Raw genomic sequence first — 24,087 nt, forward strand, 5'->3', positions numbered from 1 at the left:
GCTGTTCGGCTTTATTAAATATTTTCTCATGCAGTTTTAATGCAAAGCTGGAATTTGGTTTAAATTAGCCATCCGGCTCTGTAGAACAGGGGAGGAAAAGGGTGCCCTTTAACAACTGGAAAATATAAAAAGGTGTAGGAGTCAAACATGTCAAGTGAATAAAGGGGTTTTATCTGCTCTTGTTTCTCGCTATAGGCTTTGTGTAGATTTGATGTATTGCTGTTCTTACCAGTAGCTTTCCATCCGGTAGAGATGACTGAACAAGATGAATATTTATCAGTCAGTGAATTGATTACACGGTCTAGGCTGAAGGTGCTACAGTTTGAAATTGGAATGTGTCTTTTTTTATTTTACTGTCTTTTTTAATTATTATTGTTTTTTTAAGAACAGGTGCACTTGCTTGGCTTACTACTGTAGATTCAATAATTTCACAGCCGAGGAGTAAGTGAGGAACCGGCAGTAGTTGCTGACAGGCCTGTGGTTTAGTTAGCTTAATAAAGCATGCATTTTGTATAAAGGGGAGTTGTGGAATCTCATTTGCGTCCGCAGGTGCTTTTTCTTCAACAGGGCTCTGTGGTGTTGGAGTGGGCATTGTGTAGAGAGGCATTGGAGGGGAAGACATGTCTTTCCAGTTCACTGGTGATGGGAACTGCATTATATATGGAAGACCTGCACTTGTTTTCAGACTTCCTGTGAGAATCACGTACAGGGCAACCTGCTCAGTGCATGTTCAGCACCATGTCACGTTTCCAAGAACCTCTGCACTCCTGCTATTTCAAAGGACCACAAGCAAATTGATTTGCTCACCTAGAATTCAGTAACCCTTTATTGCAGTCCTGTTTGAAATCCTCGGGTAAGAAAGACTGCTAGTAATCATGTGGAGACACAGCGATTGCTTGTGGTTTGCAAAGGTTTTAATAACAGGATTGTGACCAGCTGTATTTCCTACTCTTCAGCCAGTAACATGCTTTACTCAGAGGCATTGTTTGCTGAAACTTCATTGCAATGCTATTTTGTTCAATTACAGTTAGACGAAAAAAATAACATTAAACAACTACACATATTAACATGCTTACTCTATTTATATTTACAAATACAGAAACATGCCATGTAACTTTTTTTTATAAAACAAATGGGGTCTGGCTGAAGTGAAATGACCCAGGAAGGAAAAAGCATGGAAATGAAGAGCTTTATCCTGGTGTAGTACCGCATATCTGGATTTAAAGTGACAGGATTGCACAACATGTGTTTCTTTCAAAACTGCACATAAGAGTCCTGTGTTACAAATGGAAGTGTGCAACATGTAAGATTTCTGGAATGATTAGTTTGCTGTAACCAGACTCTGTGGTGTTCTCTGGTTAACCCTGGTGCATACTCTATGCCAGTCCCACACGGTGAGGCGTGTCAGAATTAGTTGAAACCACATTAAATCGTTTGAAGGTCAGTTTCATTTATCCAGTTGAAGTTTCTTTCAGGCTGGACGAAGCCATGAATTAATAATGAACTGAGAAATAGGAACGGGCAATATGATGAAAATGAGAATTAATTAATGTAGTATCGTAAAATATATAAATTACATTCCCAGCGTACTTTATGTGGTGTTGTGTCTATGCACTCAGAGAAGAGAGATATCAAGATTCAACACAATTGGATGAGTATTCTCAGACTAACAGTGCATCAGTGAGCTTAAAGAGCACAATTAAAAAAAAAAAAAAAAAGATCTGTTGATTTAGATATAAAGTTAGTGTTCTTTTCCTTCGTGCATTCATCAGTATAAATCATTATTGTGATTCCAAACTCTGTTGTAGATTTCAACAAAGCTGGGTACTCCATTTTCCCTAATCACAGGTCATAACAGAATCAACAAGACAATACAATGTTGAGATTTAATATAGCTTCTCTTAGACATCACCCCTTATTCCTTAACCTATCAGAATATCACTGACCACGCAGGTCCACTTTCGTTTTATTACCTTAAGTGATTGTAACATGAAAGCCTGTTTGATGCTTCACTCAGGAAACCCTGATGTTATAAAGATAAGGAGGAAGGAGATTGTTTAAGCTTTTGAAGGTTTTAGCCCCCAAAGTGTTCTCTCTGACGAAGCACAGGGTCCCCTTTTAAACTGCCATGTAGTGCACTTTAAGCTTCCCCTTACCATCTGTCTTCCTGCTCCAGTAATTAATATTAAACCCAGATAATCTTTTAACTAACTAACTAAATGAAACCCAAATACTATCAAATCTGAAACTAAACAATTCATCTTTTAAACTATAATTTCTTAAAGTGCATGTTTCTCCAACAATGTCAATGGAAGTAAATTTCAGTTTTGGTTTTTAGTTTTGTGTTTTCTCCACTTTTCAGTCATTTCTATTACAAAAAAAGGTAATTTAATCAATGCCATGCTCCACCTTCACGGACTGCAGGGTTAAAGCATTATTCATTCCAGACCTCCCCTGAGAGGAGGGGAAGGTGAGGTTTAATACATCCCAGTGGTTATATTGAAGTTCCTGACAGTAGGCACCATATGATGGTGCTTTTAACTATTATTATTATTGTGTGTTTATTTAGCAGGCGCCTTTATCCAAGGCGACTTACAGAGACTAGGGTGTGTGAACTATGCATCAGCTGCAGAGTCACTTACAACTACGTCTCACCCGAAAGACGGAGCACAAGGAGGTTAAGTGACTTGCTCAGGGTCACACAATGAGTCAGTGGCTGAGGTGGGATTTGAACCGGGGACCTCCTGGTTACAAGCCCTTTTCTTTAAACACTGGACCACACAGCCTCACACTGCCACACTAAATGAATTCAGCGCCCCTTGGTGTGTCTTGCTAAAATTGCAACAGCTGAACCCTCTATTAGAATAGGAATCAGAGCCACTAGTCTATAATGCGGGATAGGTCTGCTCAGACTGTTGGTTGCAGTGCCTTTTAACATCGTACTGGGTCTTTGGGCTGCTGTTTGAGTTCTGACTCATGGTCTGCCCCCTGACTGAGCATCTAACTGGGGACATAGTCAAGTGCATCTACCGGAGGTAAAGGATCTCGCTCTCCAAGGTGTTTATTAATATAGCAATACAAGCAGCCCTTCGCTTTCAACTTAAGTGGAACGGACATGGGGGGAAAAAAAAATCAATGTAGACAGATGACCATCGTACAATGCATTTTACAACATGCTGGTAAATGGTGACACACATGTGATTTATGTTGGGGTGGGGGTTAAGGGTTTAGGGTTGCCTTCAGTCATAACCTTTTGATGCAACCTTCATGTTTATATTGACAGATTACACAGCTATGCTGAACCCCCTTTTTTGAGTTTCAGATCCTAGGGATACATGGGGGTGTCTCTCTGTCCACACATCCATCCATCTGTATGTCAAACGAACATGTGTGCATGGACCTGGAGAACCGTTTACCAATTGTCATGAAACTCGCTAGTAACGTTATTAACTTAAGTTATTGATACACAGGGGGTGTTTGTATGTCCGTTCATTAAGCCATCTTCTTGCACTAATCTGGACAATTGCTTATCGAATTGTGATTGAACCGTTAATTGCTCATTCTAATTCCGTACTATTCTGTAATATTGTGTCTGTTAGGTCATCAGCTTCTTCTTCATACTGATAGCTCATCATTTTGAACTGAGCTGTGGTGATGGGGTATGTATGTTGCTGATCGTGCTTGTTTGAATTGCTAAGACAAGACGCCTTTTCATTAGAGTATGAAACTAATAAAGAAATGAGTTGCAGGAATGTAGTTGTTTCTTGCTGGTTTTATTCCAATAAAATGATTGTGTTCTCTCCCTTTGCTGTTGCACTTGGTTTAATATGGGGGCCTGTGTATTGAAAATGATTGTAAATTGGGTGTATTGGATAATTCTGTTCACTGTAGAGATCATTGGTCAAACGGAGGTAAAGATGTTGATTGAAAAACATACAGCGGATGGCCGTCTTCACACAGGTTTCACTGCTTGTTTGGAAACCAAAGAGTTAAATCGCAACATCAGAGGCAGTGGTCCTTCCCACTCCTGCACTCCTAGTCTCCATAGCAACAGTGACATCGATTTTAAGTGGGGGTGGTTAAAGGAATCTGTTTTCTCCCTGCTCCCCCTCCCTAGCTTAGCTGTTCAGGCAGGCTCCTGGCTAAGAATGTGGAGGCGGTGTTAGAGAGTGAGGGAGGGGGGATTTCTCTGTATCGCCTGTCTGTGACAGTCTCCTCTGCACACACACACACACACACGCACCGTGTCTCTCGCGCTCCTCCAGCTTGCAGTGGTGTTGGTGATAGCAGTGTTGAGGGCCGGGCCAGTCACCTGCAGCATGCATGTGACGGGTGAGCAGTCGGGAGCCGGTAGCTGGCTTTCTGTCCCCTCCGTGTCAGACGTTATTAAATATTCCTGCCTCCTGTGCTGGTCTTCCAGGGAGAAGACAACCGTGGAACAAGACATCAAGGAAAATGAGGACAGCATCAAACAGAGAACCTGCGAGGTCCAGGTAGGGATGATCCATGTATTCATTATTGTTTGTGCATTTGGGTACATGCGTGTGATTTGTGTGCCCTGTGTCTGCTTGTGTTTTTTTGTTTTGTTTTTAATGTGGTTTCCAGACGTTTGCCTATGCTGTTTGGGGTTAGGGGACTGCGGCTTTTTGTTTTGTCTTGTTTCTTGAGGTTTTCTCCGTTTTTCTTTTTTGTATGTGTCTGTTTGTATGTTGTATGTGGGTTACAGTATGCCATTGTGCTTGTGTTTGCATTTACTGTATGTGGTTTTTGTGTTGTGCGTGTGTGTCCCTATAGTTTGCTACACATATCCGTGTGTGTTTGGGTAATGAAGAATGCATCTTTGTATGTGTTTAGGTATACATGTTTTTTTGTGCGTGTGTGTCTGGAATGGGGGCAGGCTCCCTCTATTCTTTTCATTTATTCACTTATGAATATTCATAAACGCTATCCCTTTAGCATTCACACTTGTATCTAGAAGTATCTAGGCCTGTGGAGTGCTGGAAGTAAAGCTTCTTGGGTAATTGTGGCAAGGACAACTGGGTCAGTACCTTTACTGCTGCTCCAACATTCGCCACTGTTGGCATTTAAAAAACACAGTGCCTTCCTTTTATTTAATTTATATGTAATAAGGCACAGCAACCCGTACCACTTCTGTAATGCCTGAGTGAAGTTGAGTAGGTCCAGAATATTCTATTCCTAGGTTTATTCCAGTCGTGTTTTAATTTCCACTTTAAAGTAAATTGTGTTCCCTACCCAGCAGCCAACAACCCATCTAAAACATGAAGAGCTGCTCCTTTTTAAATACATCTGGGTCTGCAGTTTGAGATACAGTTTTCATGATACCTGAAAGCAGCTTTTCAAAGCCAGCAGTGCGTCTGAATGGTTAGAGCTGAGGACTGGGAGGTAGCTTTGCTTAGTGGTTATAACTTAGTGACTAGGCAGCCTGGCTTAGTAGATGATAGACTGGGAGGTAGCCTTGCCTACTGGTTATAGCTGAGTGACCTGTAGGTAGTGTGACGTAGTGGTTAGAGCTGACGGACTGGATGGCAGTGTGGCCTAGTGGTTAGAGCAGAGGGACTGGGAGGCAGTGTGGTTCTAGAAAAACTGTTTGTTTAAAATCAGCAGTAAACGTGTACAGAAGTGGCAGAAACTAAACTGTATCTTTAAACTTAGATTGATAGTACAAAAATCACCAAGTTATTAAATGTTTAGTAGTAGAGTACTGAACTGAAGCAGGTACACATTTTAAATTGCAGTACCCCTACAGGGAGATGATGATGAATTAAAACCTGGCTCACAGCCCTCACCTTGAACCTCTAGACCAGACAGCTGAATTTAACGTTTGCTGGGTTCGTTCATTAACATAAACCATCAGGCTGCTAAATATAGCTGGCTGTCATGACATTCAGCTTCACAGGAACTCTGATGGAAGATAAAACAGCGTGTGTCCACAAACTCCACTTCCTCTTTGGGAACGACATGAGAGTACAGTGTAAGAGACATTGAAGATCTAGTAGCGCTCCATTCATCCAAACTGCTGTCTTATTCCCCCCAGCATCTTCCACCCACATCAAATCTAATGACAATAAATTCCCCTTTATCCAAATGTCTGTTTATATTAACCCCATGCCCCCTGTGTTATATTGTTGCATATTCACTGCTTCTGTTGAATATACTTAAGATACTCATATGATGTGGGTCTGTTGTAAAAAGCCTACAAAATATTCAGTAAAACATCTAAAATGACCAGAGGGACAGGAACTGCATTCAGACTTCTTAAACTGATTTGAAGATGTAGAATGAGTGTTACCGTGGACGGGAGCTCCCAGGGGGCGGCGCACAATTGGGCGAGCGTCGCCCGGGGGGGGGGAGGGCTTAGGTTGGCCAGGGTGTCCTCGGCTCACCGCGCATCAGCGACCCCTGTAGTCTGGCTGGGCGCCTGCAGGCTTGCCTGTAAGCTGCGTTTTCCTCCGACGCTGTAGCTCTGAGGTGGCTGCATGGTGAGTCCGCAGTGTGGGGAAATAAAAGCGGTCGGCTGACGGCACAGACTTCGGAAGACAGCGTGTGTTAGTCCTCGCCGCTCCTGAGTCAGAGCGGAGGTGGTAGCGGTGAGATGAGCCTAAAAATAATTGGATATGCCAAATTGGGAGAAAATAATAAAAATAATTGGCGATTTAGTAAATTAAAAAAAAAAAAAATGAAAGTGTTGATTTTGTATAAAATAAACAAAAGTCAGAACGGTTTATGTAACAATAATAACATTTAATTTTATAAACTGAATTAATATTTCCTTTATGTACATATCTAATATACAATACTGAGGGGAATTAACTATTAGAATTACTGTAGACATGTATACATCCCATTCCTTTCTTGAAACAGACACCTCTTTTATGGCCAAATCATCCAAGTTAACCTCCATTTTAATGACATTTCATTAATAATACAGTAATACAGAGTGAAAGGCCAAATGGCTGCCATTTTAAAAGTATCTGGGGCTGTTGTGAAATCTCTCCATCTGCAACTGAAAATCATTGCTGTGTCTGAGAGAAGAGGGGGTTCACTTTTCTGGAGACCAAGCCTGGACAGGGATGGTATCTGGGGGATAAGTAGCAGCACTGCCTTTAGAGAGAGAGAAAGAGAGAAAGAGAAAAGGTGCGTATGTCTGAGGTAGCCATGGAAACGTGAGTCCTTGTCAGAAGATACTGACCCTCAGAGATGGAACACACCTATGATAAGATCAACATGTTTTTAAAATCATTGCAATATACAGGTCCAGAGACTGAAGGTATTCGATTGGCACAAAAAACAGATCTTGTACTTCAGAACTGGGTTGTGTGTTCTTCTACAATAGGGATTATACTGGCAAACTGTGTTGCCTATTGCGACAGAATCTGACTCAACAGGGAGATGCAGCTTTTCTATACAGACACGTCATGTCAGGAACACTCCTTGGGACAGCCACAGTCCTACTCGGCTACCAGAGCAGGACAGGGAGACATCCAACCACTGAAGCAGTGAGCTGAGACCGACCGGGTGCCTGTTTCCATGAGAACGTCTCAATGCAGAGTGCTGTCGGGCATCCACTTATTCCATTAGCATTTGTTGACCTTTGAGACCTTAATAGATTCACAAGTCCATTTACGGCTTCAGCCTTTATCAAGATTTATTGAAAGCGCCCTGCTTGTTAATAGCTTTTATACTGTCTGAGTGTGTGTGTCTATATTGTACCCCACTGAGACAAACTGCCACTCCAGGCATAGGTGGATAACAAATGTATGTGTTTGTCAGTCTTGCCAGGGATGGGATATATATATTATGCCTTTAGAGAGAGAGAGAGAGAGAAAGAGAAAAGAACCATTGTTCAAATTAGCAGAAACAAGCACAGGTATATATACACACATTATATATATATATATATATATATATATATATATATATATATATATATATCTGTACTTGTTTCTGCTAATTTGACTGCTTTAAGATGTTTTATTAAATATATTATATAACTAATTATTATTATTATTATTATTATTATTATTATTATTATTATTATTATTATTATTGTCTGAATATCTTTTGGTGCTTTTATTCTAGTCTATTCTAATACCGGTTTCCCAAAAGAACAAGAAACAATAGGGAAAAAAATGCCTGAATTAGTGATTTATTTACAGAACGTCCTTTATTTTCTAAATTCAAATTGCATAGCGTTGTGTCCTCTACATTATAATGCATATATGTCTTGACAGGGCAGCGTCTCGTATACCTTGGAATAACAGTTTTAAAAAATGAAATAAAACAAATGGCTTTTTCATGCACCACATTCTGTAGTGTTTTCAATAATAATGGGAGATATTCTACACTCTGCACATCCCACAAGGTGGTAGTAAACTGTGTGTGACAAGTTGTATCAGGGTCGGTGTGCCATTCGGTGACATTAAAATGAATCATATTAATCAATGCTACCTAGTTGCTAAATAATATTTTCCAGTTGCATACAGGCCAGCTCTGAACAGATATTGATAGTTAAAAATCAAATCCCTTTCAGATGGTGAGACGGATATAGCTTGTAGGTGTTCAATTATGCCTGGGAAATTATTATTATTATTATTTATTTTTTAGCAGATGCCCTTATCCAGGGCGACTTACAAGTGTTACAAGATATCACATTATTTTTACATACAATTACCCATTTATACAGTTGGGTTTTTACTGGAGCAATCTAGGTAAAGTACCTTGCTCAAGGGTACAGCAGCAGTGTCCCCCACCTGGGATTGAACCCATGACCCTCTGGTCAAGAGTCCAGAGCCCTAACCACTACTCCACACTGCTGCCCTTGAATTCAGCAGGTGGAATTTTAAAGAACCCTTGTTCTGTGCTGCATTGGGATTGCGTGGCATAACAAATGACGTTTATTATATTCCCTGGCAGGTGGAAGTGAGGCGTGATGAGAAAGAAAGGACCAGCCTTGCTAGAATCCAAAAATAACCACCACGGCAGGCAGGATTCATTAAAAACATCGATTTTTGTTTTTCGCCTCGTTTCTCTCCCACAGGAAAAAGCCTAAGCCTGTTCTTTCTGCTATTGAAATGAGCTGGCTTAATCAGGAACGAGAAGCTTCAAGGCTTGTTTGTGAAAGCGTGACGATCAAGCCCTGCTGCTGCTGCAGTGAAACCGTCAAATTCCATGACCGCTGGAATTGAATTATAGAATCAGATGGGTGATTGCTTTCCTCATCTGATCAAAGCGCGTGCCAGCATTTAAAAAATAAAAATGAAAACAATTTCTCACATAGTGCTGTTTCTAATCTGAAGTTTTCAGGAATGAATTGATTTAGTCAACCTCGCATTTGCATTGTAAGTCTCGCATTTGTGAATATATCCGTTTGACTCTGTGGGGTGTGAGTGGTGACTTGTAACTGCGATTGTATTTTATAAATATCGGAACAGCTGTACAGTTCTGTGTTGCGGTCTGGTGCTGGGGTGTCACTCATGCTCTCCCCCCCCCCCCCCCTCCCTCTCAGGAGCTGCAGGATGAGGTGGCACGGGAGAGCGAGGAGCTCCAGAGGCTGCAGGCACAGCGGCAGGAGATCCAGGAGGTGCTGGGGGAGCTGGACCAGCAGAAGGCAGCCCTGCAGGAGCAGCTCAGCCTCATCCGACAGCAGAGCAGCCAGGAGAGCCAGCTGGTAGGGCCGTGTCAAAGGAATATACTGACAAGCTTGTCTAGGCATTTAAACAACACCAGGGTTATTTATTTTTAATATGCAGTATTTGTTCCATTTTGACATTAGTGCTTGTAGATCATGTAGTCTTATACACATTGATATTGTAGTCATTTATTTTAAACTGTATTGGAAGTGCTGGATATTCCCCTTCTGTATGGGATGCTGTGCACAGTGCAAAGCTGATGTAGTTCCCCACAATCAGCCTTTCTTATCAGACACAGTTTTTGATGGAATAGTTAGTAAGCATGTCAAGCAACCTTCTCCCGGAGCACACATACTGGTGTAATAAATAAGGAGAAGTATCAGGATATGGTCCCAGTGGAATGGTACGGTTCAGTCCAAGGCTGCTAGTAATCATCCGTTGTGAAGGACAAAGCATCCCGTATGTGACGCCCCCCTCCTCTCCAGATCTCGTCCCTGCAGGCAGAGCTGTCCAGCCAGCAGTCTCGGATGTCTGGGTACGAGGAGGAGCTGGAGCGAGCCCGGGAGGAGCTCAGGAAGCTGCAGCTCGAGACGGCTCAGTTGGAGGAGAAGGTCGAGGCTGGCAAGGTCCAGCTGGAGCCACTGCAACAGGAGCTGCACAGCGCCCAGCAAGAGACTGCCGAGGTCAGTCCCAGCACCACCACAACTCATTCAGACACTTACCCGAAGTCTGCCGATTTTGGCATTTTGCTGCAGTCTGTTATATTTCATTGATTCTGCACAGAGTTATCCAGTCTTTTTGGCATACAAAAAAAGTCATGAGACAATAACCCAAAATGTACTACTGTACATAAAACAAAAAAAGACTAGTGTCAAATAATTTGAAAATTGTAAGAAGATTTGAACCAGACAACACACTGCTTCAGTATCGATGTGCCCATTGAATATTTGACTGTACCTGCTTCTACCATAGGTGGCCTTTCAGTCTTTGATAGGATATTTCACAATCCAAAGAGGGCACCTGCCAAATCTATCAGTCTGTCAGATCTGCTGTATAGCCATGACTGAAACTAACTTTACATCCAGTATTACAGATTCTTTCCTGGACAAATGAATCCACCATTTGCCCAAACATATGAATTCTTTATATCTGTATACTGACATGAATGCTCCCCTTTTTAAAACAAGAGGAAAGAACAACTTTAACCACCAGGAAACTCACACACTTCTCAGAATAGTATCATCAGCTTCCAGTACAGCTGGGTGAGTGCATGAATCACTCTGTAAATCAAGAGCAAACATGAGCGCTTACCTCGATGAAATGCCTAAATAAGCAATTGGGGTAATTAATGTGGCAACTAATCATGTCATGAAACCTCCACAAACTCAATTCCAAAAGCAGTTTTGTGTTGTATACAGCCCAGAAGAACATAATCTGCATTGAATACCTCTGCAAAGTTGCAATTCATATCTGCTTTATTCCTATTAACGTCCATTGAAATTGCGGGTAGCAAGACATTGTATAGACGGTATTTAAAGGAATTGTGAGTTTGAATAATGAGTATTACTTACTAGAAGAATCCCTTGATAACATATTAATAGCAATTAAGCCAGCGTGCGCTCGGAGACTCTTAGCTAGCGCTTCCATGCCTTGTAGCCCTGCGCCTTCACAGATACAATGTATTCCTCTACAGTGAGTAACATTTACTGGCAGAGGCTGAGACGCAGTGTCAGAGGCTGTTTATTTACAGTAAGTGCAACTTTAAGACAGTTAGGCTCACTTGTGTTAAACAAGGTGGAATCGGCAAGGAATCAGGATCCAGGCAAGGCAGTTTTTTAGATGTTGCTTACAATTCCGGTCAGTGTAACACAAGGCTGCTTTCTATTACTTTATTATTTATTTCTACAGTTTTTTTTTTTAACCACCCAGTGCATTACGACATTCTTGGCGTAGGGGATATAGTGACAACAACCATACATGCATGTTTACACACTTCACTGTTTTACATATAATCAGATTGCAATGTGACTTGATTAGGACATTATTATGAAGCAGCCTGTGTTCTCAGTCCTGTCACTGCCAGGGTTCATCAGCTTGGCTCAGCAGTAACCCTCAGTCTCTCACCTTTGAAACTGCTGGCTTGCTTCACACAGCAACCACCCCCTGTCATCTTGTACAGCTGTAACCTTTTAAAAGTAATTGTAAAGGGCAGTTTCAAGGTCCTGGTATTGATTTATTGATAAAATGCTGGGAGAGTGCGCTTTTTTTTGAAAGCCTATTTCCTTTTAATTCCTGGGATTGAAATAAATAGCAGTGATTTAATGCTTGTATTACTGGATGATAAATCTTGCCTCAAATATTTCTTTGTAGTGTTTAACGTAGTTCATCTCATTGGTTCCAGTATTGAGAAGTCAGTTACACACTACTACACATACGCCCTTATCTGATTGTAATGAAAGAGGTTTAGGATATCCCTTAGCACGTCATTGAGACAATCAGAATCTGGAGACGGAATCTACAGTCAGCGCCTGCTGATCCGCCTCTCATAGCCCGTCACTCATCTAGCTGTCGCTCAGCACTAACAGATTTGTTTCTTTTTATAGCTAAAGAACTTCTTTTTCAATAGTGATAAAACTTAGTTATGACATTCTTTGGTAAAAAGTACAGAGAGAATAAGTATCTGAGGATATGTAGAGGAAAGATACTGGTATTGTATGATTGGCGTGAGGGGGGGGAAATATCTTAATTTTTTTTTTGCGAGGAAGGCAAACGTTTTCACATGTGTCTCTTTCTGCGTCAAAATAAACTGCGATCATTTTAACAAAGTTTACAGATGCAGAGGAAACACTGGGGTGTCTGAGATGGAACGGGGTTCCATAGCTTTGAAGAGCAAGCTGTGCCCTGCCCCCTACACTAACCCCAGCCTCCACTGCTCTTGTGTTCTCAGATGCAGTGCAAGCTGTCTGAGCTGCAGGAGGCAGAGGATGGCGTGAAGGGCCAGCTGACCTGGCGCAGTCACCTGCAACGCGGCATGGTGAATGGCACGAGCGAGGTGGAGAGAGCCGAGACCCCCGAGCAGCAAGAGGACCCCGAAACAACCTCCAGCCCTCAGGAGGCCCAAGAGGAGCTCTACACAGACTGGGACACCACCAAGCAGGCAGACACTCCAGCGGTCAGTCACGCAATGCTGCCCGATCCCACGCACAGGGCTGCTTTCACAGACACGGATTAGTGCGAATCAGGGTCCGTGAAGCCAACCAACAGTGCACCCTTCTCGTAGCTGTTTAACTGATTCAACTCCTTTCTTAATAGTACCCTTGCAGCAGTAGAAATAGACACCTTAAGAATACCCAACAGTCCTCGAGTAAACATTTGAAACAAAAAGAACTTGAGACGGGTATTTTATTTTCCAGTTGCCCCTAGCAGTTCTGTGTTTGGAACAGTGCAGAAGGATTTGTCAAATGTCACATTGTGCTCGCCTAACTGTTTTTCAGAACTTCCAATAACCATTGATTTCTCTGATATAGAAACTGTTATGAAGTTGTGACCCTGCTTGCTATATTGCCGTAAATGCTACAGGCAGGCAGGCAGGTAGCATTCCACAGAAGCTGTGAACTTAGCTGAAGCTTTTCTCTGCAGGAGAGAAGCAGCCCTGTATCCTCCCCTGCAAACACAGTGAGTGAAAGAGAAGAAGTGACTGAAACAGCAAGTATTCTCAAGGTAACATTTCTATCTTTGTCTGCCTGACTCACTCTTCCCTCATAAATCCATCTCTATTCACCAGTCTCATTATCTGTACCTGTCTGCTGTTCTCCATAGCGCAGAGATGAGTCTTTCTGATAAAGCTTGTGGAGAAAGGTCTGGGTTATACTCAAATATGGGCAATCATGTGCATATTATTTACAGGTGATTTTAACATGCCAATATGTAGTATATCCCCAACAGACATATATATGAATGACTTGATGCTTGTGGTTTCAGAACAGATGCAAAAAGACGGTGTGACTTAAAGAAGAATACCGGGAAATAAATGTAAAAATGAGCTTAACTCCAAGACGGCAGTAGTCCGAAACAGACAATCAGATTGATTTATATTGGTGTTCCTGGCTTTAACATGGTGGCTCTGGTTGTTCGCAGGAGGAATCCTTTGATGCCCAGCCAAACCCACCGCCTCAGCAAGCCAGCCCCTCTGCAGAGAGCGGCCTGGATTTCTTCCAGTCGGACCCCTTCACAGACAGTGAGTACCTCCCCTGCGCTGTCGCAGTTTCAGGTCAATAAAACATGTGCTGTACCGGAGGCAGTGGAAGAGCAAGAGCATTGCAAACTGGACAGGTTACCAGGGGGCTGCCAGATTTCTAGTGATACCCGCTGCAGAGAATCATTAGAAGTGATGGTCTGTTTGAAATGCATTCCTCAAGTTAATATGTACCGCTCTACTTAAATCGCTTTGCATTAGCAAGAGGGCCGCAAGACTTATTTAATACCATTTGGCACTGTGTCTGCTGTACATATTCAATATACAAATACTGTACAAAGAACAAGATAAGGAATTATCTGTGTGAGTAGGGGTTTCCCTGACTACTTTTTGGTGGACCTTGGCATGCTGTTTTGTCAAGGAATTTGCTTGATTCACTCAGTACCGCTTCACAGTTTCAGTGGACAGTGGCAGTACTGCAGCGTCTGCTCTCATAAGATCATACAGTAAGAACATTCCGAACTAGAGGAGGACATTAAGCCCATCGGTGCTCGTCCGGTTCCTCGTAGCTGATAGGTCCCAGAACTTCTCTAGTGGGGTTCTGAAAGGATGCCAATGATTCCGCATCAGCAGCGTGGCAACCATTCAGTGTGTTCCACAACACTCCGTGTGTAAAAAAAAAAAAAAAAAAATAAATAAATAAATAAATAAATACCTCCTACTCTTCTAAGATTTACTTTGTCAACCCTCAGCAAGGCCCTGCAGCAACACAGAGCACTCTTAACGAGAGACTGGAAGATGCTATAGTGATGCACATGGATGACTTAGTGGCCCTAGTCTTTAGATAGTGTTCAGGTTTTCAGTCATATGGTGCAGTGCAGGAATGTCTAAAGAGTCTCGTATTTCGCTGTGCAGCTGACAGGTAGTCTAATACCAGAAAGACCAATAATACCCCCCTGGGGAGTTTAATTTGACTTGCAAATGTGTTTTCTGACAGCCCTGACCATCACCCAGTCTATTCCTCTTTTGCACAGCGGCTGTTATGCTGAAAATCAAAGATCTTCAGAACCCAGCTTGCAATGCAAAACAAACTAATTACTCTTATTAACAGAGGACAGATCTGTAACCTGCCACAGTACATTAAAAAAAATAACTAAACAAATCTGACTGATATATATTGTCATGGTTTGGATAATGATTATGTATATATATTTTTCATTTTAGGTGACCCCTTCAAAGATGATCCATTTGGGAAGGTGGATGTTTCAGGTGAGATATAGTCCAGTGACCAGTGATGGAGGGTGGAAAGCAGCTGGAAGCTGTTCCATGAAATCCTGTTTGTACACAAAGGAAGCTATATCACTGAAATTGAAAAGGCAATGCATTTTCATGCAGCATATTTGCTACCACACCATTTAACAAAATCACATCACTGTTTTGGACTCTTCCTCGCATCACTGTGCATGGGATTGCAGTTTCTATCTTAGTTGATGTTGTTTAACTAGTTTGAATGAATGAATAATTGAGTGTGAATGAAAACCTCAATTTCATTGAACACCCTAAGAAACAAGATTTTCCAAATCAGTGACCACTACCGGTAATAAAAACTCAAATAACAAACATCTGTTAATTTGAATGTTTTTCAGACCCCTTCGGTGGAGACCCTTTCAAAGGCACGGACCCCTTTGCTTCAGACTCCTTCTTCAAGCAGCCGTCGGCAGACCCCTTCTCTGCGGGAGGGGACCCCTTCAGCAACACAACAGGAAGCACAGCTCCTGCTGACTCCTTCGGTACTGCAGCCAGCAGGAGCAGCACTGTGGGGGGAGACCTGTTCAGCATTGCATCCAGCAACACAAGGGAACCAGACCTCTTCAGCACTACATCCAACAACACAGGAGAACCAGACCTCTTCAACACAGGGGAACCAGACCTCTTCAACACTGCAGCCAGCCACACTGGTGAACCAGACCTCTTCGGTACTGTAGCTGGCAGCACCGGGCTCCCCATGGTGAGATCTGTCATGCTTTTCCATTGACCCAGTTCACTTCCCACCTCTGCCTTTTTTCAGTATTGAAGTTTGCTGGTCACTTGCGATTGCCTCCTGTCATGTGTCTCATTAACACAGTCCTCGCTTCTTCCTCAGACGGATGTCTTGCAGTCCAATGACCCGTTCGCGCCAGGCGGAACCGCTGTATCTGCAGCTCCTGACACAGGTGAGTGTGATCCTTCATCACTCTTTCAACGCTCTCCGATACCCGAGGGTTCTTAGCCCCGATTGTGATGTATGTTTATACTCTGCCGCAGCGGTGGACACAGTTGACCCTTCAACTCCTGGTCTTTGTTCCACTCCTGGTCTTTGTTCCAATCCTGTTTGTAAATGGTTTAATTGAACTGATTTGAGCCTCCATCCAGACCCTGAATTAGTTCATGATCTAATTTCACCTGTTAAACCTGGAGTGGAATAGCCCTGCAGGACCGTGATTGGACACCCCAGCTCTAACCTATTTAACGGGGCGGGATTATTCCACAACGTCATCACAAGCTGTGTCCCACGCCCCCCTGTTTCTTCTTCTGCCCCTGAATGTGTTGTTGCGCCCGTGCCATACCCATTTCTATGTGTAACCACTTTTTGTTTCAGTAGCAGACCCCTTTGCCTCCTTCTTTGGGAATGACTCATTTGGGAGTGGATTCGCTGACTTCAGCACACTGTCCAAGGTAGCTGTGATCTGGCTGCTGCAGAGGGGCCATGGTAACACGCTGTATGGAGGGAGGGAGAGAGGGAGTGTTGGGTGATGAGGATACCGCTTGAAGTAGCTAGTTTTATCCGTAGAAGTCTGGGAGAATCCAATTCAGTTTGTACAATTAGCGTGAAATGTATCTTCCTATCACTGCTTCAAAAACACTATACTGGACAAAATGCAATTGAGAGTTAAACAGTTCAGCGGTGTGTAAACAGCATCATGTGACGTCACTGTTTTTAAAGATTATAGCAAAACCCCAGTATTGCATATGGATCCATTGAAGGCTTTAAAGTTTCAAGAGGCAGGAGTTAGCTGGGTTGGATATGATTGACCGGTTGTAACGTGCAAGTCTGTTTTTTTGACAGTCAAATGGACCCGACCCTTTCAACACTAGCTCCGCCCCTGACATCATCAGTAATAAGAATGTATTTACGGAGGACATACCAATGAGCCAGGACACGCCCCCGGCCCTACCGCCCAAGACAGGAACACCCACCAGACCCCCTCCTCCTCCCCCAGGTAAGAGGGACCCAGCTGGGACTACTCTAACACTCCCGCTGCCTTCCACACTAACACACACTGTGTTAACCACTGAGCTGCTCCAACCTGCTGCCTTCCGCCTTGCAGCTCAGAACTAACTATTAAGAAGCTGAACTTGCTGCCATCTATGCTGCATTATGTATTTCTTATATATTAAACTTGGGTGTTGCAGGCTCCTCCTGTTCTTGTACCCTTGCAGATCTGCAGACTCAAGCCAGTAATCTTCACACTGCTGCCTAGCACTCTAACCCTGAACAGTTCTAACTGCCTTCTGCATTGTAGCTCAGCACAAAACTTCACTTCAGACCAATGCTGAGTCTACTATCAGAAACATCACACACACATCATAACCCCTGAGCTATTCAAACAACCCCAGAAGTCTAACCAATCAGCTCCTTGAATCAAGAAACTGCTTTCCGATACGGAGGCGACACACCACTTATTAACTGCTAAGTAGAAAGATCAGAGCCGTCCCGCCCAGCAAGCTGTAACCCAGGAGCTACCCGGACTCGGCTCTCTTCCCCCTGCAGACGTGGTCCAACTTCCTCCAGGCACCCAGGCCGCATGCCTCACTGTTGTTTCGTTGTGTCTGCGCAGGAAAGAGGTCATCCCTTTCCAGGTCGGAGTCTTTGGACTCATACAAGCGGAGCGACCTGTTCCAGACGCAGGGTTTGGGGGACCCCTCTCAGCCCGACTCCCAAGATGAGAAGCTCCGGGACCCCTTCTCCACATCGTCCCCCAGCAAGGCTCCTCCAGACCCGGCTAACTTCAGCAACTTCAACAATGTGAGCAACACCCCTTGTTTCAAAACATTACCTGGGAATCTTAGCTGTGTTTCCATCTACAGCAAAAACCTGGAGCTTGAACCTTAAACCCATTACCCCCTGAACTTGAGTCACACACTCTAACCACTCACTGCCATGCATCCCATGGTCTGCCAAGCTAACCACTGAGCCACCTCCCCATCTATATGTCTACTCTGAGACGAATCCCTGTAGCCACAAAACTGCTTGAATTCACTGCCATGCACATCCATTCATCATTCTAACTGCTTCAATTCACTGCCATGCACATTCATTCATCATTCTAACCTCTTCAATTCACTTCCATGCACATGCATTCCATCATTCTAACTGTGTCAATTCACTGCCATGCACACTCATTCCATCATTCTAACTGCTTGAATTCACTGCCATGCACATCCATTCATCATTCTAATTGCTTCAATTCACTGCCATGCACACTCATTCCATCATTCTAACTGTGTCAATTCACTGCCATGCACACTCATTCTATCATTCTAACTGCTTCAATTCACTGCCATGCACACTCATTCCATCATTCTAACTGCTTCAATTCACTGCCATGCACACTCATTCCATCATTCTAACTGCTTGGCTTCCTGAACCTGTTCGTTTTCAAGCTGCAAACCTGCCACCTTTCACACTGTACTGCATCACACTAACCCCTCGAAACCAGCTGCTCTCCCTGCTGCACATCAGGACTAACCTCCCAGCTTCTTGCACCCCTTTTCATTTCATACTCCAGTCTAGTCTAACTCGTCAGCAAGAGGCTGGTTTCACCTGGTAGCAGTCTGCAAAATCCTGTTTGTTGTTGTTTTTTTATTGTTTTTTTTCCCCCAATGAATATTCTTTTAATCATTTAGACCAGCTGAGCTGGTTTCTGCAAAGCTGTTCCATTCTATCTTGAAATCTCACTTGGCTAGCAGTCTGCTAAGTGCAGGAGGTGTTTTGTGAAACTGGCCGTGGGCATGTTATGATGAGATCGCCCTCTTGGGTGTGTCAATTGTTGTGATGATTTTACACATTTCTAGCCCCGAGCCGTCCTGGCTGCTGGCATCCATTCTGAAATCCGGTCTTGCCATTTGAGCTTCAGTTTTCTTTTTCAATTTGACTGTGTTACAGAAATTGTGCATTGCACAGTTTAGCTAGTGCAGCTAAACAGCGGTTTAAACTACAGTCTAATCGCCACAGTGCCTTCATTTGTAAAAATAAAAAGTATATCTTGCCAGCAAACATTTCATGTTTTACAGTATGATGAACTCCAGCTTTTAGTGTTGTGTGCAGGAAGCTTTTGCAACAGGGAAAACCTGTAACGGCTCAAACTGTGTTTCTTTAAGTTTCCACTTACACCTGAAGAGGAGACTTTTGAGGTGTGGTGTTTGCGTGTCAGTTTTAAAACGGCTGTCATTCTGTCCCATCTCCCTTCCTGTAGTACCCCACTGAGGAGGACTTGATCGAATGGGCGAAGCGCGAGAGTGAGCGGGAGGAGAAGGAGAGGCTTGCTCGGCTCACCCAGCAGGAAGAAGAAGACCTGGAGCTGGCCATCGCCCTCAGCAAGTCTGAAATCTCGGAGGCGTGAGGCAGCTGCCTCGCCTCTCTTTAACCACATGTATATTCAAAAAGAAAGAAAAGACAGGAAGGCCTTGGCAGGAGACCAATGCAAAAGATTTGAAGATGCTCTGAATTTGTGGTGGAACAGAAAGCAGCCTCTGTTTGATGTGCGACCTATTTTAAAAGATTTTTACTGGATGTGAAGGGGGTCTTTGCTATGGAAATAGTCCTCATGGCCCGGGTTGGGATTAGTTTGAGCACTGGGGTGCTCTTTTATTCCTGGCTGAAGGTAGGATTCATCTCCTTTCCCACTTTGATGGCTGTCAGGGGTCTTCAGAGTAGGAATGCCTTGTTTATTTTTGCGAGGGTTTGGGGATTTAGACGTTCCAGTTTTTAGCTGCTTGTGCCAGTTGCTGTGAATGATTAAAGCAGCCACAGGAGGGCACTCCAGATCTTTTTGCACCGTTTTTTCTTTTGGCAAAACCGGAACAGGTGAACGATCCAACCTTCCACGTTAATCTCCATGGTGTCGAAGCTCAGAGCATTGTCAAACTCCAAAAAACTATAGTAGATCTACATAACATAACGTACAGTTACATGAGGAAAGTTTAAGTCAGCTGTACTGGCAGATATGTTTGATACCATGTATGGGGCGTCTAACACATTTAAGCTAGAAATCCCCTTCGGCCAAGTAACAGGACGGGGATCTAGGGCTCCGGTCTAACTAGAGATTAACACTTATAATGCAAAAAACCTATATTCCTATCTACCTGGTTCTTCTTTAAATGTACTGCGGATGGTTGTGCTCAACCAATGGGTGCTAAGAGGTGCACTCTCTATAGCCAATAGGAACATGAAAAGAGGGGTACTGCAGCCAATGGGTATCAAGAATGGGTAATGCTGTCCAGGTACCCTAGTCCACAGGAGACAGTAACAGTGGGTTTGTGTTTCTACCAAGACCAACATTTTATCTTAAGTCTGCACTGCTTCACGGTGCTTTCCGGCCAAGTGGTCAACAATTAAATAACAGGCAATATAATTTCAGAGTGCAGCACTTTACAGCTAATAGGGGGGAATGCTGTAATATGTGAAGGCTGCAGAATGCCTTACTGTTTACATTGCCTCTTGAAGTCATTGTGAACCAAGATGTCACTTTATAATTTGATAACCTGGTGCTCAGTACCCCCTGTTTCGTAGCCTCTGGATGTGCTTGGAGCAGCAGAGGAGAAGTGCATAGAGGCATGGTTGTATCCTACTAGATCCCTAAGGAGAGGACACTAAAAAAACCTTCACAAGGTTGAGTGCAATGTTATTAAACAGAGCCTTAGAACTGTGCCATCCATTTGTTGCACTTAAACCGGGTTTAGCTATTGGTTGGCAGAGGGATTGAAATGCATTTATTACAGAGCATGAATAGAACAATGTAATTAAGCTGTGAGGATGAGATTTTGCCTTTTTATTAATATGCTGTTAGAAGTGGATTTACACCACTAATATTAAAACAAAAAATATTATAATCCCACTCTGACACCATGAAGCTTTTATTTAACGTCAGATGAATTGTGTATTGATGCATCGGAATCTCAATTTGCAGTTTCTCCTTCCAAGGTGCTTACTCTGCTTCTTATACACAAAACAGACCACTGTAGGAGCCAGAAGAGCATATTTGTTGCATAAACGAGTCTCCCATTTTCCATTGGCCCATTGCTTTGCTGAGCATGCTGTAGGCACAGAAGTCTGTTTCAAATTGCTGTGAAAATTAAAACCTATTTTTTTTTATTTTATTTTTTTATTTTAATTCATTTGTGCTCATAGGTTTGCACAGTCAGTATTGCCCAGGAGAAAAGTAAAGGGACGTGGAGTGTGGCTAATTCTGCATCCCAATCCATTGCAGCCTCTGAACAGGTGCCCCCCCCACTACATAAACCACTACAAAAGATGCTCAATTTAAACAAAGCAGGTAGAAGTGTCCTTGTTTCAAGGCTTGCTGTCCACAGACCTCCAATAGTTTATGCTGCTGATTTTTCCTCCCATCTTTTGAATAGAACTAAACCACTAGCCTGCATTTCACTACTTAATCCCCCCAACATTCACTAGGATGGAGGAGTGCCACGCAAGAGTTTACTGACAAACCTGAGGCCTTGGCCTTCTTTAGATTTAGTTTTAATACCAGGTACAGTAACTCCTCCATCGATCATAGTAGAGCTCATATTGTTTCTGTTTATAAAATGTAATGAGGTTTGTTGAGGTTCAGTACCAATAGCCAGCAAAGATTACAGTTTCCATGGGAATTTATTGCAGCAGCATCATTTTCTGAACAGTCCTTTTTTTCTTTTTTTGTAACCTGCAACATGGTGGCCTGTTGTCATGAAGGTTTGTTACCTGAAGAAATTTCCAGTGAAACCAGTCTCTTTGTTGACTAGTTTTACAGAGCCTCAATGTACAAATACCCATCAGATTATTAAATAATAATACAAAGGTAAGGCAACCCCCTTTTGAATGACAGAGCCACTGTTCGCTGGCTCTTAAGGTATTATTGGCCAACAGTTCCCACTAAAATAAGAATGAGGTCATTAATGTTTGTGCACAGTGCTGTCCATGCTGTCACACAGTTCTGGCTATAGGAACACCCCCCTTGAATTCTCAATCCCTCCAAATCTTTGCTATGTCCATCAAGACTTCTACTAATTGTATATATTAGAGCCATGGCTGCTTCTCCATGTAAAAGTACTCAGCTCATCTCATTGTATTAAAGACACTCCTGTTCCTATTACTGATGTGAATTGTATAGGTGCCTGTCGCATATAAAACCACTGATGTACGTTAACAGCCTACCTATATATGCTTTTTAAATTGGCTAATTTTATTTTTGATATTTTAGCTTGTGATATTTTTTTTTCATATTCTCATATTTTTTGTTAATCGAAAATCCTTAAATTGTCTAAATCATTTCCTGACTATAACCTGTAATTAAAATAATAAATATAAATTCTGTTCAAGTAAGTTTGGTGATCTGTAGTTAAAGCTGGGGAATGCATTTTTTTATACACACAAACTTGGGCTTTTTAAAGGTAGTTCTGCTACAGAATTTGAGTTTGATAAGGGATTTAAAGCAGCACACACTTGTTTATTTTACATGTCTAATACATTAGTCAGTGTGTAAGCAAATCATTGTTGCTCAATCTAGACCAGTTCCCTTATTGTGAAGTCCACAAGGACTGATGGAGCCGTCCCGAATGCTTGGAGTAAAAGGGTGTTGTTATATGAAAGCAGTACGAGTTATTGTGCCTTTAAGGTAAAAAGAAATCAATTACCACAGACTCCAGGCCGCTCATGTTTGCCTGGAGCAGGGGTGTTGATTTTAACTGTTTGCCTCTAGGCAGGTCACACAGGGCTGTGGAGGAGTGGCTGTGTGATTCCCGGACACACTGCAGTTCTGGGTGATACATTCCTCTGGGACTTCACAGATGGGACATATGAGAAGAGTGCTGGAAACATAAAGTGAACTATCTTAGTGCGTGCACCTCCGTGTGCGGGGTCCACCTATACAAGAGACCACTGTGTGTGCTTGTATACAAGATTGTTTTAGAAGAGACGGATAAAAATGAAATCCATTTTTGCAAGGCCTTGTTAGGGCCTGGTGTCCTTGAATGTTAGTCTTGAAGAACAATTGCCTCCCACTTTGCTGTATAGCATGGGAATATGTGGCTGGCAGACAGACTATTTAGCCCTTATTCTGATATACCGAGTATCAAAAGAAACGTATCACTATTATAACACATTTATTTTTGAAAAAAAAAAATGTATATAAATGATGGACATTGACAAAATGTTTTTGGCTTCTTTTTAATCACTCGATCATTCATCCATGACTATGACTGAAGCATATGCACTTAATCACCTAATTAGTGAGACAGCTGATTGGACACTGGATATGGAGTGATTTTAGCTGTTGAATTGCAAGCTTGAATAAAAGAAAAAGAAAATCACAAAAAAAAAACCAGTCACGTCTGTCAAGAGAGCAGCGCCTTCGTGCAACGGCATGTTGGAAGCTGGACTAGGGCAGCGTACTGTGGCTCGCCGTCTTGGGTGCTCACAGCCAGCAATTTCAAACCTGGCGAGACGGTATAACCAGACACACTCTGTCAATGAAAAGCCACAAACTGGGAGACCAAGAGTCACACCACCTGCCCAAGATCGACCCCTCCCAAGGTGCAGCGTGGAATCAATCATTTAAATGCATGACTTCCATCCACAATCCCTCTGGGTTGCTCTGGATCAGGAAACAATCGGGTGCTTTTATCTGTGCTGTATTGTGCCATTGCAGTCGGCCACCAGGGTTTATTTTTGCACTGCAAATGAAAAAAGCCTCTGAAGACAGAAAGCTTCGTATTATCCAAAATTGCTGTTCCCAGGTGTGTTGCCATGACCACCTTTTTAAGTACTGAGCATCAACAGCAAGGCTGAAAGCTTGTTTCAATGAACACGTTTTTCTGTGTTCTCTCAAGAGAAAGGAGGATAAACCCGTTTGTATTATAAATGCATTCATTTAACATTCATTCAAGTTAATAGCTAGTATCATTTAAATGGGGGTAAAGAATCATTTG

General features: G+C 42.7%; 1 protein-coding gene across 3 annotated transcripts in view; it reads left to right on the forward strand.

Moving 5' to 3' along the window:
• Window positions 1-22,483, forward strand: part of LOC117409196 (epidermal growth factor receptor substrate 15) — a 35,733-nt gene extending 13,250 nt beyond the window's left edge. Inside the window, exons 13-25 of one of the 3 annotated variants that reach the window (XM_034014831.3) lie at window positions 4,421-4,493; window positions 9,527-9,688; window positions 10,136-10,333; window positions 12,598-12,822; window positions 13,290-13,370; window positions 13,788-13,887; window positions 15,070-15,114; window positions 15,492-15,853; window positions 15,989-16,058; window positions 16,484-16,560; window positions 16,952-17,105; window positions 17,724-17,911; window positions 19,362-22,483. In XM_034014831.3, coding sequence (XP_033870722.2) covers window positions 4,421-4,493; window positions 9,527-9,688; window positions 10,136-10,333; window positions 12,598-12,822; window positions 13,290-13,370; window positions 13,788-13,887; window positions 15,070-15,114; window positions 15,492-15,853; window positions 15,989-16,058; window positions 16,484-16,560; window positions 16,952-17,105; window positions 17,724-17,911; window positions 19,362-19,508 — 1,882 coding nt within the window. In that variant the 3' untranslated portion in view covers window positions 19,509-22,483. The remainder of the gene's footprint in view (window positions 1-4,420; window positions 4,494-9,526; window positions 9,689-10,135; window positions 10,334-12,597; window positions 12,823-13,289; window positions 13,371-13,787; window positions 13,888-15,069; window positions 15,115-15,491; window positions 15,854-15,988; window positions 16,059-16,483; window positions 16,561-16,951; window positions 17,106-17,723; window positions 17,912-19,361) is intronic. The other 2 variants (XM_034014840.3, XM_034014851.3) reach the window with 2 other exon arrangements.
• Window positions 22,484-24,087: the final 1,604 nt, after the last annotated feature.

The sequence above is a fragment of the Acipenser ruthenus genome, chromosome 10 (genome assembly GCF_902713425.1).
Source record: "Acipenser ruthenus chromosome 10, fAciRut3.2 maternal haplotype, whole genome shotgun sequence".
NCBI classification, from domain to species: domain Eukaryota; kingdom Metazoa; phylum Chordata; class Actinopteri; order Acipenseriformes; family Acipenseridae; genus Acipenser; species Acipenser ruthenus.